This window comes from Rutilus rutilus (assembly GCF_951802725.1).
Source record: "Rutilus rutilus genome assembly, chromosome: 17".
Taxonomy (NCBI): Eukaryota; Metazoa; Chordata; class Actinopteri; order Cypriniformes; family Leuciscidae; genus Rutilus; species Rutilus rutilus.
In genome coordinates, this window is record NC_140230.1 from 745,343 (window position 1) to 761,536 (window position 16,194).

The 16,194-nt window shown below is 44.8% G+C and overlaps 1 protein-coding gene across 3 annotated transcripts in view; it reads left to right on the forward strand.

Annotated features, from left to right (window-relative positions):
- Positions 1–16,194, forward strand: part of znf236 (zinc finger protein 236) — a 70,986-nt gene that overhangs the window by 35,410 nt on the left and 19,382 nt on the right. For all 3 annotated transcript variants that reach the window (XM_084435665.1, XM_084435666.1, XM_084435667.1), the window contains 8 exons: positions 2,518–2,618; positions 3,484–3,635; positions 3,762–3,944; positions 4,839–5,136; positions 5,760–5,863; positions 9,334–9,720; positions 10,299–10,423; positions 12,070–12,283. In XM_084435665.1, the coding sequence (XP_084291791.1) occupies positions 2,518–2,618; positions 3,484–3,635; positions 3,762–3,944; positions 4,839–5,136; positions 5,760–5,863; positions 9,334–9,720; positions 10,299–10,423; positions 12,070–12,283 (1,564 nt within the window). The remainder of the gene's footprint in view (positions 1–2,517; positions 2,619–3,483; positions 3,636–3,761; positions 3,945–4,838; positions 5,137–5,759; positions 5,864–9,333; positions 9,721–10,298; positions 10,424–12,069; positions 12,284–16,194) is intronic.

Sequence of the window (16,194 nt, forward strand, 5' to 3'; positions counted from 1 at the left end):
CTGTTATTGAAGAGAGTTGGGGATGAATAGGGGAAGGATGAAGGGGAAGGGGAAAAGTGATGGTAGTCAGGTGATCTGCTATTGGAGAGAGTTGGGGATGAATAGGGGAAGGATGAAGTGGAAGGGGAAAAGTGATGGTAGTCAGGTGATCTGTTATTGAAGAGAGTTGGGGATGAATAGGGGAAGGATGAAGTGGAAGGGGAAAAGTGATGGTAGTCAGGTGATCTGCTATTGAAGAGAGTTGGGGATGAATAGGGGAAGGATGAAGTGGAAGGGGAAAAGTGATGGTAGTCAGGTGATCTGTTATTGAAGAGAGTTGGGGATGAAGAGTGTTGGGGATGAATAGGGGAAGGATGAAGTGGAAGGGGAAAAGTGATGGTAGTCAGGTGATCTGTTATTGAAGAGAGTTGGGGATGAATAGGGGAAGGATGAAGGGGAAGGGGAAAGGAGATGGTAGTCAGGTGATCTGTTATTGAAGAGAGTTGGGGATGAATAGGGGAAGGATGAAGGCGAAGGGGAAAAGTGATGGTAGTCAGGTGATCTGTTATTGAAGAGAGTTGGGGATGAAGAGTGTTGGGGATGAATAGGGGAAGGATGAAGGGGAAGGGTAAAAGTGATGGTAGTCAGGTGATCTGTTATTGAAGAGAGTTGGGGATGAATAGGGAAAGGATGAAGGGGAAGGGGAAAAGTGATGGTAGTCAGGTGATCTGTTATTGAAGAGAGTTGGGGATGAATAGGGGAAGGATGAAGGGGAAGGGGAAAGGGGATGGTAGTCAGGTGATCTGTTATTGAAGAGAGTTGGGGATGAATAGGGGAAGGATGAAGGCGAAGGGGAAAAGTGATGGTAGTCAGGTGATCTGTTATTGAAGAGAGTTGGGGATGAATGTTGGGGATGAATAGGGGAAGGGGAAAGGGGATGGTAGTCAGGTGATCTGTTATTGAAGAGAGTTGGGGATGAATAGGGGAAGGATGAAGGGGAAGGGGAAAAGTGATGGTAGTCAGGTGATCTGTTATTGAAGAGAGTTGGGGATGAATAGGGGAAGGATGAAGGGGAAGGGGAAAAGTGATGGTAGTCAGGTGATCTGTTATTGAAGAGAGTTGGGGATGAATAGGGGAAGGATGAAGGGGAAGGGGAAAAGTGATGGTAGTCAGGTGATCTGTTATTGAAGAGAGTTGGGGATGAAGAGAGTTGGGGATGAATAGGGGAAGGATGAAGGGGAAGGGTAAAAGTGATGGTAGTCAGGTGATCTGTTATTGAAGAGAGTTGGGGATGAATAGGGGAAGGATGAAGGGGAAGGGTAAAAGTGATGGTAGTCAGGTGATCTGTTATTGAAGAGAGTTGGGGATGAATAGGGGAAGCATGAAGGGGAAGGGGAAAAGTGATGGTAGTCAGGTGATCTGTTATTGAAGAGAGTTGGGGATGAATAGGGGAAGGGGAAAGGGGATGGCAGTCAGGTTGATCTGGTCGTTTGGTGTTGGCGGCCAGGAGACTCAGAGTGGGGGCATCATCTCAGTTAAATGTAGGCCGAGTGATAAGGACCCCCAAAGATTGGGAAGAGCTGAGGTGAGCTTGGCTTGATGGAGGTCGTTGAGATTGTTACGAATGTAAGAGCTTCTGAAGATCAATAGCCAAGGAGTCGGGTCATCTCGTCTGAGATACCTCGTCTGGCCACTGAGGTCGCTGCTCAGATACGTAAGAAATGTATTGAGTAATGTTCTGGAGATATGCTGGTGTCCTGTGGCCAGTTTTCGGTTTCGGTAAGAAAGAGCAGATCTTGGGAGATGCTCTGGCAATATGCCTGGAGTAAACTTTTTCCAAATTAGGTTTGAATGAGCTGAGGTAGGAGTTTAAATGGAAGATATAAATAGGGTATGAAGCTCCGAATTGGTCTGTTTTGCTTCTCCGAAGAGTTGTGAAGATTGTGTCTAGAAAGTAGATCGAAATTACAGAGATGTAGAGATCGAAGGTGGATGAAAATAGGGGTACATTTCTGAATGTCGCAGGAAGCCAAAAAGGCAACCAGGAACATGGACTCTATGTTCAGGCGATGGTGGGTTTAAATAGCCTGAGCGTAGACAGAGGATGCAGAGGCTAAGTAGGTCGGTTGATGAAAACGGCGGGACCTGTGTCGGATGAATGTCCGATTCTGGAGCCAGAAGTCTGAATTTCTAGACCATTCATGACCGTTCAAGAACACGCCTGACTGCGAGTTGAGAGAACTGAACTTTGGGGGCCATTCGGAGGAAAACCGGTGACCACTGTAATAACCGCTGAAACCTCTGGAGTGTGCTGCGTCAGATTATAATTTAGAGTCATCGGGATGAGTGATGTAGTCATTGTAGAAAGTCAGGTGACTCACTGGTTGAGGCGTGGCCCCGCTGCCATTGATGTTAAAGCTGTATCTTCTTTGTCCTTACCTGACCGTTATATGTACAGAAAACAGATGCATGAAATGAAAGTGAAATGAAATTATGTTAGTCTGTATGGTAAATGTGTGTGTGTGTGTGTGTGTGTAGACGAGTGGTTTATTGCAGGAGGCGAGTCAAGGAGAGCTGCAGCTGTCTATACAGACACAAGACTTCCAGGATGAGGATGAAATCAACAAGAGAGTTTATCAGTAAGTTCACATGCATCAAACACTGAAAGGCAGCTGCTATCCTACTCACTTTGGCGAGAAAATTAATAGTCTTGAAAACAATGAATGTCTTGTACCTTTTTACAAGTAAAGCCTTGCCATTAATAAATGGTTAATAAGATATACATATAAATATTATTGGATATAAACATAATTTTATTAGAAAGAAATGTAATAAAATGTAATAATCTTGTAAACTGAAACTGTATTTTGTTATTGTAAACTCTACTATGCTGTTGTTTTTCTTTTGCACTTTTCTCTTTGAATCATCTCAGTTGACTAGAAGATGTCTGAAAGTAGGGCTGGGCCAAATTATGATGTGTATTGTGATTTGGAGTAAAACGTGTTTTTGAAAATTTGTCTTAACAATACACATAAAATACTTTTTTTAAGTTAAAAGATTTCACTTCAGCAATAGTCTGCCAAGTGTCGTCTGTGAAAAGAGATCAAACTTCAGTCTGTTGCTCTAAAGCATTCAAGATTTACCACAGTTTAAGTTGGAAATTACATTTTCAGGTCTATGCTCAAAAAGTGAATACATTGATTATAAAAACAGCGTAAATATAATTTAGTATTAAATCCCCTAATAATACTAAATATTAAATAAAAAACATTATCAAAATAAAATATAGTACATTCATTGCAAAAAAATAATAAAAATTGGTCATTTTTGACCGACACGTGAAGAGCACCAGCAACCTGCATATTTCTAATGCAACATTTAGTTGCTAATTGTATTTTTTCCTCTGTAAACAAATCTTTGCACTTCACTCATGTCCCACTGTCTACCTAAACCTGCACGTGCGTTTGGTTGAGTCAGTGCAGTGAAATGAGTTTTGTTTGTCAGGTGCACCATGTGTGATAAGAGCTTTAAGAAGTCCAGTCACCTGAAGCAACATGTGCGCTCTCACACCGGAGAGAAACCGTACCGCTGTAACCTGTGCGGGAGGAGCTTCGTGTCCGCCGGAGTGCTCAAATCACACCTGAACACACACACAGGTGACCTGCACACACACACACTTCATCACGCTGTGTTATATCCATTATAATCCAGTTGAATCTAATATAATCTAATCTAATCTAATTCTGAAACTCATGCAGTCTCTCCTCTTCTTGCTCTCTCAGGAGTGAAGGCTTATAAGTGTAACGTTTGCGACACGTGTTTCACCACTAACGGTAGTCTGAACCGACACATGATCATCCACCTGAACACCAAGCCCTTCAAGTGCACGGTGTGTGAGGAAAGCTTCCGCACTGTCATCCTGCGCCGGAAACACACCAAACTCCACCATGCTGTGGGTCCCAAAGGTACGACACACCAGACCTCGTCACCATCAGCTTCTGCGGTGAAGCGAGCATTACATTACTCTGCACTTTCATTAGTCAGCTGTGCACTGATCTGCATTTACAGTACGCCCAGTTCCTCTACTCCTCCATCAACAGGATTTGTGGCATTGATTGATTACCTCAAAAAAATTATTTTTATTTTTATAGATATTATTTTGGTAAGACTATACAATATGGTTTATTAATTAACATTAGTTAACTACCTTAGTTAACATAAACTAATAATGTACTGCACTTTTACAGCATTTATTAATCTTAGTTAATAGTGTAATTAACATTATTAAAATTAAAAGTTGTATTTAACTTTAGTTAATGCACTGTGAACAAACAATGAACACACAATGACCAGCTGTATTTTTATTAACTAACATTAACAAAGATGAATAAATACTGTAACAAAAGTATTGCTCATTGTTAGTTCATGTTAGTTAATACATTAATGTTAACTAATCAACCTTATTGTAAAGTGTTACCATATATACTGTATATATATAAAACCGAATTGAAAACTTAGTGCTAAACACAGTATTTAACGAAATACTTGCTAAATATTTCAAGCTTCCAGGAGCACAGCTGGATGATAAAGAGATTAGTGTAAGGAGCAATATAACGTTGGGAAAAAACGAGCTAAACGATGACATCACTGTTTTCTCCAGAACGGCTATAAATTAACTAAATTAATAACTTTTTACAACTAAACTGAACAATCTCTAAACTTAAGCTGGAATATGACGCTGTTTTCTTCTGGAAACAAACTTTGTTGCATTATTTTCCTGTTATCTCTGTAAAGCTGCTGTGAAACTCTGTGTGTTGTAAAGAGCGCTGTATAAATAAAGCTGACTTGACTGATGTTAGTTCTGGAGAGCGACGAGGCCGGAGAGGAGGAGGAGGAGGACGGGTCGGATCGCTCCGGGCCGAAGAGGAACCGCACCGGCATCATCACGCTAACAGAAGAGCAGACAGCAGAGCTAGCCAAGAGAGACCCGCGCGACGAGCCCAGTCTCTCAGAGAAGGTTCTGGCCCAGACGGCTGCCGAACGAGACCGCATCAGCGAGGTTAAAGACAAGTGTGTGGAGCTCAACATAGAGCCGAAGTTCGCCAACCGCTGCCAGTACTGTCCGAAGAGCTTCAAGAAGCCCAGCGACCTGGTCAGGTAATCATCACCTCTGAACATCTGACAACATCTGTAACGGCTCATTGCTCATCTCCATCTGTCGATGTACAGGCACACCAAACATTATTCACCAGAGACCATTTCTGATATGTTTCTCCTAGTGTGATCAGGACACTATAGTTCATTTATGTAAGTGAGGAGAGCAAAATAAAGTAAACTGAAACCCAATAATTCTTCATCCAGAGACTACCAGTAACATTTATAAACATTTGGGGCCAGAAATGATTCAGACACTTTGAGCTGATCATGTTTTTAAAGTGTGTTTTCTTTAATTGCTAATGCTCTTTTTACACACAGACTGAACACAATGAAGCATTGCTTGGTGATTGGTTGAGCTAAACTGGTATTATCTAATTGTGTAGTTAAATTTAACAGCTGACAGATATTCAACATAATTCATGTGTGAGACAGTCTAACAGAAGGACGGACAAAACCAGTCAAATATCAACTGAGTTCTGCTCATATTTTATTACCATTTTCTAAACTATAGTGAATAAACTGTGATGATGTGAGAAATGTTGAAGGTGTCTGATTACATGTTGGTTTGACTGTACATCTGTCCTAACAGTAGCCCAGAACACACATTGTTTTTCATCTTTCAGACACATCCGGATACACACAGGCGAGAAGCCGTACAAGTGTGACGAGTGTGGGAAGAGTTTCACGGTGAAATCCACTCTGGACTGTCATGTTAAGACTCACTCAGGTGCGTTTAGATCTGTGTTCGTGTTCATATTGCCTGGTGAAGTTGATCATCACTGTTAATTATACTTGCTATAACTTCAGCATGTAATACTGGCTGTTCTGCTGACATGAATAATACACTGAAAAAGATTTAAATTTCACAAATAATTACAAACAAACAGCAAGTGTCATATTGAATCCTGTGTTGTTATAATCTGCAGAAATGGCTTGTTTTCTGTCTGATTATTTGAAGTAATTTTGTTTGTATTTTTTCTGCCAATATGCTTCTGTTTATGTTTACTGGAACATGAGTCTTTAGTGTTTTGTGTACCATATGGTCATGCCATAGTTTTAGTAATTGTAGGCAGATGTATTTATACAACTTTATTTCTTTTCTTTTTCTTACTGTCAGCCTACCAGGGACTGCAGATGAGAATGATCCTGTATGGTTAAATATGGCACATTTACATGATGGACGCAAGTGCTCATGTCAATTAATGTGCATCGTCGTTTTTAAAATAAACATAAACACATTGAATTAAACATTACATTTTGAAGTAGAAAGAATAAAATAGAATTTTCTTTTTAAACACTTTGAAAAATCTTCGAAAAACAACTTAAATAATTTCAAGTATATATATTTTTTACAATGTACCAATTCATGTGGTTTGTTGAGGAAAGCTATTTCTTTTCTTAGTGATTTTCAGCTGGTGGATGATAAAACGTCTCAGGTTACGACTGTAACCCTAGTTCCCTGAGAATGGAAGGAGACGCTGCGTCGATGATGCTTTGGGAACACCCCTGCATGATTGTGTCTGAAGCACGTATGTCAACTGTCCAATGGCGAGAGTGAGCATCACAGCGGGTGACCGGCATTAGCTTTGAATTAGCCGAAGCAAACCGATCACAGGGATGCAGGAAGTAACAGCGTCTCGTTCCCTTCTCAGGGAACTAGGGTTACAGTCGTAACCTGAGACGTTCCCTTTCGAGGGAACTTGAACTGCGTCAATGACGCTTTGGGAACGATAATACCCAAACACGTACTTACAATTGCCTGTTATGAGAAACTGTTGGCAACTGAGTCATAAGCACTTGAGACCCTGGGGCAGCATCCAGGTCCAGGCTATTAAATCTCACAAATGTGAGCGGGGAAGACCAGCCCACTGCATCACACACCTCTTGTAGGGAAACCCCTGAGATTAAGGCTTTAGAGGCGCCATACTCCTAGTAGAGTGAGCTCTGACCACCAAAGGTGACGGCTGGCCAGAGGACTCATAAGCAAGAGAAATAGCCCCTGCCTCGACAGGATGTCTGCTCCTATAGTCTGGCAACCCGGGTCATACACTGCCCTCAGGGAGAGTATCTTCCCTAGGGACCACAGGAGGATCTGGTGTGCCAGTTTGCATAGTGGACGCAACCGCAGACCCCCCTGATGATTTCTGTAAGAGATCACCGCTGTGTTGTCTGTACAGACAAGCATGTGATGGCCTCTCGTGTCTGGGAGGAAGTGTCTCAATGCATTGAAGACCGCCATCATCTCCAGGCAGTTTATGTGCCACGAAAGATGATGACTCCTCTAAAGACCCTGAGCTGAGCAGCCTTCCATTACTGCTCCCCAGCCAGTGAGGGAAGCATCTGTCGAGAGCGAGACTCGATGGTGAAGAGCTCCTAACACTGGACCCTGGGACAGGAACCAAGGTTTCCTCCATATAACCAAGGTGCGGAGACACCACCGTGATCTTGATCATATGAAGTGGGTTTCCCCTCGGGGAGAACCTCTGGTCCTGAGCCACCACTGCAGGGATCTCATGTACAGCAGGCCAAAGGGTATCACATTGGATGCCGCTGCCATGAGGCCTAACATTCTCTCGAACTGTTTCACAGTGCGTGACTGGCCTAGCTTTAACTCCTTCGTGGCTGTGAGGATAGCAGCTACACAAGCGGGCGATAGGCCGGCTCGCATCGTGACTGAATCCCAGACCACACCAAGGAAAAGGGTTCTCTGTATTGGAGAAAGCACAATCTTCTTGGCACTGAGTCTCAACCCCAATTTCTGCATGTGTGCGAGGACGACATCTCGATGCCGAACCGCCAACTGCTCCGATTCCGCTAGAATCAGCCAATCGACGATATAGTTCAGAATGCATATGCTCTGCACCCTGAGCGGGGCCAGAGCTGCATCTACGCACTTCGTGAACTTGCGGGGTGATAGAGTTAGACCGAATGGAAGCACCCGATATTGGTGCCTGGTCACCTCCACCAGCTCCTCATATGCTGGGGAAAGAGGTGGTGAATCCTCTTCCCCCTTATTGTCGTCTTCAATGCTCAGTACATCTAATTCCTCAGAACTAGAGCACTGAAGCATTGGGCTCTCACCCCGGGCGGAAGAAGCCGCTGGGCAGGCTTCCGACACTGGCGAGAGAGCGCTGGATCCCCCGGGTAAGGGAAGAGAAAGGGCGGGGCCCGTCTGAAACCCCGCCGAGAGATCCATTTGCGATCCCCAAGAATGCTGGGTCCGGATCCCTGAGGATCGCGAGCCTGGTCACTTTCCTCGAAAAGTGACAGGCGGGAGCGTAGCGTGTAAAGGGGAAGCCTCTCACAATGCTGACAGTCAGCCTCCTCGAAGGCTCTGTTCTCAAACACATCACACAAAGTTTGTGTGTATCCCCACCCGTTAAATAGCGTGGGCAGGGAGAAGCACACAACTTGTAGATATCTTTCGGCATAATGATATATAGATGCTTGTGACAAGACAACAATAAAAAGGACAGACAGTTTCAACATAGAGCGCATGCCGAGGCACAGAAGCTAATGCCGGTCAGACTGGATGTGCTTTTGTCCTTTCCTAGTCGTGACGTCACTTGCCGTGAAGCTCACTCTCGCCATTGGACTGAGTTGACATACGTGCTTCAGACGCAATCAAGCAGGGGTGAAAAAACTTCAGCGACGCAGTGCGAGTTCCCTCGAAAGGGATCTAACACTGTGCCCTAACCAGACATGATGCGCTAAGATTCCAGCGACAAGCAGTTAAACGTCTGTCCACACCAGAAGTGACTAAATCAATCAAAAACCACAGCCAATCAGAAGAGAGTGTGGGCGGAGTCTCTCTGCAGGCGCACTGCACTCTTAATCAAATCAGTCAAAAACCACAGCCACGTTCTTGTTTACATTGAACGGTCTTGTTTTCCTTAGTCACGGCATCACGTCTGCTTAGGACACAGTGTTATAACATGCATTAAAGGAACACAGAAACTACCTACTGTAGATGCCACCCAGAACACCATAGCAACTGCGTAGCAATGTACCTCTCAGGAAAGCTTCATAAACACACAGCAATACCCAGAAACCACTCAAACACCATGGCACTTATTTTTTGCACAACCAAACACCACTTAAAAGTTCTTCAGAAAATGTACACATCTGCTCCAGCAACAGCCTTGTTGTATTCCCGCCTCTTTAAAGTCCGATGTGTGTGTGTGTGTGTGTGTGCAGGGCAGAAGCTGTTCAGCTGTCACATGTGCAACACGTCATTCTCCACCAAGGGCAGTCTGAAGGTCCACATGCGTTTGCACACCGGCTCCAAACCCTTCAAGTGCCCGTTCTGTGAGCTGCGCTTCCGCACATCTGGCCACCGCAAGACCCACATCCAGGGTCACATCAGGCCCTCGGACCGCAAGGCCAAGCGGAGCGCCGGCACCGAGAGACCACCGCAGGACCAGTGCGCTCCTCAGGCTCAGGAGGCTCAGACTCTACTGCACACCCCCAGCTCAGATCCCAACATCTACATCCCAGCGAACCCAGTGCTCACGGGCCAGTATGAGCCCAGTCTGCTGCAACAAGGCCTGGTGGGACAAGCCATACTGCCTGCTACTGTCTCAGGTACTCATAACTACACAATACACACATGCAGACACTGCCTGCTACTGTCTCAGGTACTCATAGCTACACAATACACACATGCAGACACTGCCTGCTACTGTCTCAATTTCATGTATATGCAAAAAGTGACACTTATAACAAAAAAAAATATTGCGCCATTGACTTTAGACCAGGCTTCAGTTGGTCAATGACTATTTCAGTTCCTCAAAATAGCAATGCGTCAACAATGCGCCTGAACACACTTGATTTTCAGACCATAATGGGCGCACAAATGGGCGCAAATGTATTTGCTATTTAAACAACGTGGCGCAGAACATGAAAATGAAAACTGCGTCGGGCTGAAACTAGCAAAAAACACTTGCGTCGCTCCTGGCGGCTGTATGATAGAGCCCTTAATGTGAGACTGAGATAATGTGAGTAATATTGGACTGGTCTCGGAAAGGGGCGAGAACTCTTACTTTTTCTAGACCAGCAGATTTCAGACTTTTCCTGGAGCTCTCCACATCTCCACGTTATTTGGCACAAGCAGATCCATAATGAGGTGGATGAGTGCATGATTTTCCTCTTTCTTCCTTCAGCGGGTGGAGATCTGACGGTCTCTCTGACGGAGGGTCTCGCCACTCTTGAAGGGATTCACCTGGTGTGTCCGAATGTGCAGATCTCTGGGATTGACCCCAGCAACATCAACAACATCACTCTGCAGGTACGGCTCGACCCGAGAGACTCTGTGGTGTACTGATCGTGTGTGTAGGGGTGTGTGATGCTGTAGGGGTGTAACGATTCCCTCACGTCGAATTCGATACATATCACCATACTGAACTCTCAATACCATACTATTGTGATACTCCAAGACTGTGATAAAAGGTCAACCAAAAATGTACTGTTGATTTAAAATGCTAAATTTGATATTACATTGCGTGTGTAAATGAATATTCTTGGACTTGGTGCTGAAACCCAATGCAGGACAATAGAGACACCAGAATAACAATATTCATGATTCTGAAGATGAAAATACAGAATTATTGTAGATGAATATGCTTTACTCTGTCACTGACTAGATATATTTATAATAATGTTGGCCACTTTTTACTGGTAACATCAGACATTTGGCATTATCAGGCCCACAAATATTCCCCCATTGCATTATTATACATTATATTCAACATTATAGATAGTACTTTAATACAGTACTGACACTAAAACTCTGAAAACGTGAATTTTTTCTCACACTGTAATTTTTATTTTGGGTGAACTATACACAATACATGTACTTTTATTAAGAGGAAAACCCCTTGAGATGTGACATCACATCTCGTTTTCGAGGGGACCTCAAAGGGGACATATTGTCACTATCCATGATACATTTTGCTGCATTTTTGTATTGCGATATATTGTTACACTGCTAGTCTCTTCTTTACATTGTGTATTCACCGTTGGTTATAATAAAAGCAGATCTCAGTCAGAAATATTTACTAATTTAAACACCTGGGATTGGCCGTTGCGTTCATGCGCTCAACAGATACTCCTGTGATTGGCCATTGGATTCATGCGCTCAACAGACACACCTGTGATTGGCCGTTGGGTTCATGCGCTCAACAGACACACCTGTGATTGGCCGTTGGGTTCATGCGCTCAACAGACACACCTGTGATTGGCCGTTGGGTTCATGCGCTCAACAGACACGCCTGTGATTGGCCGTTGGGTTCATGCGCTCAACAGACACGCCTGTGATTGGCCGTTGGGTTCATGCGCTCAACAGACACGCCTGTGATTGGCCGTTGGGTTCATGCGCTCAACAGACACGCCTGTGATTGGCCGTTGGGTTCATGCGCTCAACAGACACGCCTGTGATTGGCCGTCTGGTTCATGCGCTCAACAGACACGCCTGTGATTGGCCGTCGGGTTCATGCGCTCAACAGATACGCCTGTGATTGGCCGTCGGGTTCATGCGCTCAACAGATACGCCTGTGATTGGCTACAATGCCACAGTTTGCAGAAAATCTGCTCTCATTTCTGTTCCAGTGTTAATAATTAATTTAGTGTGAGTAAATCACTCACATTCTACATTTGCACTCTGACTAGATATAATAAAAATAGTGTAGGCCACTTTTTACTGGTAACATCAGACATTTGGCATTATCAGGCCCACAAATATTCCCCCATTGCATTATTATACATTATATTCAACATTATATATAGTAGTTTAATGCAGTACTGACACTAAAACTCTGAAATCTTGAATTTTTTCCCACACAGTAATTTTTATTTTGGGAGAATTTTCCACGATACATTTTTGTATTGCGATATATTGTTACACCCCTAAGATGCAGTTTTCTTCTCTGTGTTCAGATCGACCCCAGTATTCTCCAGCAGACGCTTCACCAGGGCAGTTTGCTGTCTCACTCACTGACGAGCGACTCAAGTCTGACGCCGCACGCTACGGCTCACCTCATGACTGACGGAGACGCCAGTGTTCCTGCCAGTGTGGTGATCCACCCTCTGACGGGTCTCTCTCTGCAGCCTCCAGCCTCAGCTATCAGCCTGAGCAACGAGGACAACACCGGTCAGTGTCTCTGCACTCGTCCACCTCACACCTCACATCTCACACATGTCCACCTCACACCTCACACCTCACACATCTCACACGTCCAACTCACATCTCACACATGTCCACCTCACACCTCACACATCTCACACGTCCAACTCACATCTCACACATGTCCACCTCACACCTCACACATCTCACACGTCCAACTCACATCTCACACATGTCCACCTCACACCTCACACATCTCACACGTCCAACTCACATCTCACACGTCCAACTCACATCTCACACGTCCAACTCATATCTCACACGTCCAACTCACACCTCGCACATCTCACACATGTCCAACTCACACCTCGCACATCTCACACATGTCCACCTCACACCTCGCACATCTCACACATGTCCACCTCACACCTCGCACATCTCACACGTCCAACTCACATCTCACACATGTCCACCTCACACATCTCACACGTCCAACTCACATCTCACACGTCCAACTCACATCTCACACGTCCAACTCACACCTCGCACATCTCACACATGTCCAACTCACATCTCACACGTCCAACTCACATCTCACACGTCCAACTCACACCTCTCACATCTCACACGTCCAACTCACATCTCACACGTCCAACTCACATCTCACACGTCCAACTCACATCTCACACGTCCAACTCACACCTCTCACATCTCACACGTCCAACTCACATCTCACACGTCCAACTCACATCTCACACGTCCAACTCACACCTCGCACATCTCACACATGTCCACCTCACATCTCACACGTCCAACTCACATCTCACACGTCCAACTCACATCTCACACGTCCAACTCACACCTCGCACATCTCACACATGTCCAACTCACATCTCACACGTCCAACTCACATCTCACACGTCCAACTCACATCTCACACGTCCAACTCACACCTCGCACATCTCACACACGTCCAACTCACATCTCACACGTCCAACTCACATCTCACACGTCCAACTCACACCTCGCACATCTCACACATGTCCACCTCACACCTCGCACATCTCACACATGTCCACCTCACACCTCGCACATCTCACACATGTCCACCTCACACCTCGCACATCTCACACATGTCCACCTCACACCTCGCACATCTCACACATGTCCAACTCACATCTCACACGTCCAACTCACACCTCGCACATCTCACACATGTCCACCTCACACCTCGCACATCTCACACATGTCCAACTCACACCTCGCACATCTCACACATGTCCAACTCACATCTCACACGTCCAACTCACACCTCGCACATCTCACACATGTCCACCTCACACCTCGCACATCTCACACATGTCCAACTCACATCTCACACGTCCAACTCACATCTCACACGTCCAACTCACACCTCGCACATCTCACACATGTCCACCTCACACCTCGCACATCTCACACGTCCAACTCACACCTCGCACATCTCACACATGTCCAACTCACACCTCGCACATCTCACACGTCCAACTCACACCTCGCACATCTCACACATGTCCACCTCACACCTCGCACATCTCACACATGTCCACCTCACACCTCGCACATCTCACACGTCCAACTCACACCTCGCACATCTCACACATGTCCACCTCACACCTCGCACATCTCACACGTCCAACTCACACCTCGCACATCTCACACATGTCCACCTCACACCTCGCACATCTCACACATGTCCAACTCACATCTCACACGTCCAACTCACATCTCACACGTCCAACTCACACCTCGCACATCTCACACATGTCCACCTCACACCTCGCACATCTCACACGTCCAACTCACACCTCGCACATCTCACACATGTCCACCTCACACCTCGCACATCTCACACGTCCAACTCACACCTCGCACATCTCACACATGTCCAACTCACACCTCGCACATCTCACACATGTCCACCTCACATCTCACACATGTCCACCTCACACCTCGCACATCTCACACATGTCCACCTCACACCTCACACATCTCACACGTCCAACTCACATCTCACACATGTCAGCAATAAGCAATTATTAAAATACTTATACTATGGGGCTGTTGAATGCTTGATTCTGATTGGTTGACGAACATTCTAAGGTGTGCAAGTATTTTCTTGTAAACGCATGGCTGAAGTACTTATTGACTTCATTACAGTTCCATATGTCACGACTACCTGGCTCACAGTAGCAATGACATAGGGGAGACCACACCGCTTGTTAAGTTAAATCCAAAATAGTTTATTAAAACATTAAATTATACAATGAAATCATAATTTGAATCAATAAATGTATCAAGTCAGTAAATGAGAAGCAAGAGAAAGCTAATCAAAAGTGTAGTGCAGATCAGTAAAGTGTAAACTATGTGTAATGCAAAAAAGGCAAAAAGGAGTAGGATGGTGCTGCCGCCAGCCTGGAGGCCAGAGCAAAGCAGAGATGCGCAGCCCAGAGCAGAGAGAGAACAACTGGCAGGAGATGCTTTTAAACAGTCCCGCCAATCAGCTACTGTCAGATGGACCGAAAACAAACAGCTCCCCCTTCAGACTGGGGGGAGAGAGACGGCCCAAACATATTCTGTCCATGGTGGAGTGAGCACACCCAGCACTGCAAAGCCGGGCGTGACACATATAACTGTTAATTAGATAGATTTTTATTTGTCCTCGAGAGGAAATTTGTTTCCACTGTAGATGCGTACATAACACAAACACACACAACATGTTAAACTGACCTATGGCTAAGCCACGCCCCCTCCACTCACTCGGACAGTCAACATTCGGGAACAGGCGCTGTGGCAGCTGTCACAGTAGGAGACATTTCACAGGCAATTGATGATTTTTGGAGACAGAAAGATTATATATCATCTCGAAGTCACCAAAATGGCCTTAACTATGCATTGGAGGGTTATATTAATAATTTTATTGTTGAGAAGGTCGATGAAAAGCTGCAGCTCCAGACAAAGATTTACAGGTCACAGTGTAAACGTTATAGTTTGGTGCTATTTCGCTTCAAACGCTCGCTTTATACGCGCGTCCTATTCGCTTTGGACGCGCGAATGGATTCAAAATGTTCAAGCGTCGAACTAGACACGATACGCGCGAATTTGCCGCTCTATTCGCGTTTGGTGTGAACGCAGCATAATGAACAGGCTGCGATGTCAAGATTGCAATGCTGGAATGTGTGTGTGTGTGTGTGTGTCAGAGAGAGAGAGGCGCGGGTGTGATCGAACAGTGGAAACATAAAAACATTCTCCATCATTTTGTTCATACAGGACATCATTAAAACTGCAAAGTGTTTAGCCTATGCACAACGTTTGACCATCGTTTGACCATTTTAAACTTAAAATGACAAGAAAAAACATATAAAGACGAATGAAAACTGACTAACTGCAATGCATTTCAATGGACGTGGAAGCAGAGAATGTCCGAGTGTATTGGGTTAGCTATGCGCACTGTGATTGGCTCATCGCGTTTAGGGGCGTGGCTTAGCCATAGGTCAATTATCGACATTATAAAACAATCAAAAATAATCACTGACATCACAAAAAATAAAAAAATAACAACAAAGAGAGCATAAGTGACATATCAATGGCCGATTTCCTATGTGTTAAGAGCTCGTATAGATACAGGAACAAAACTCTTACTGTACCTGGCCTTTCTACACATCGGTACCCTATACCTACGGCCAGAAGGCTGGGGGATTAAATATTTGTAAAGTGGGTGGTCTGAGTTGTTATCGTAACGTGAATGTCGAGACACTATCCAATAAATTAGGGGTAGGAATACCAATCATTTTACTTGCTAAATAAGTTATCTTTAAGAATTTGTTCTTGTTGTAACTGTTAGCATATGAACAAAACAAATGATTATTAGTAATGAATCATTGTATTCCGGTCATTTT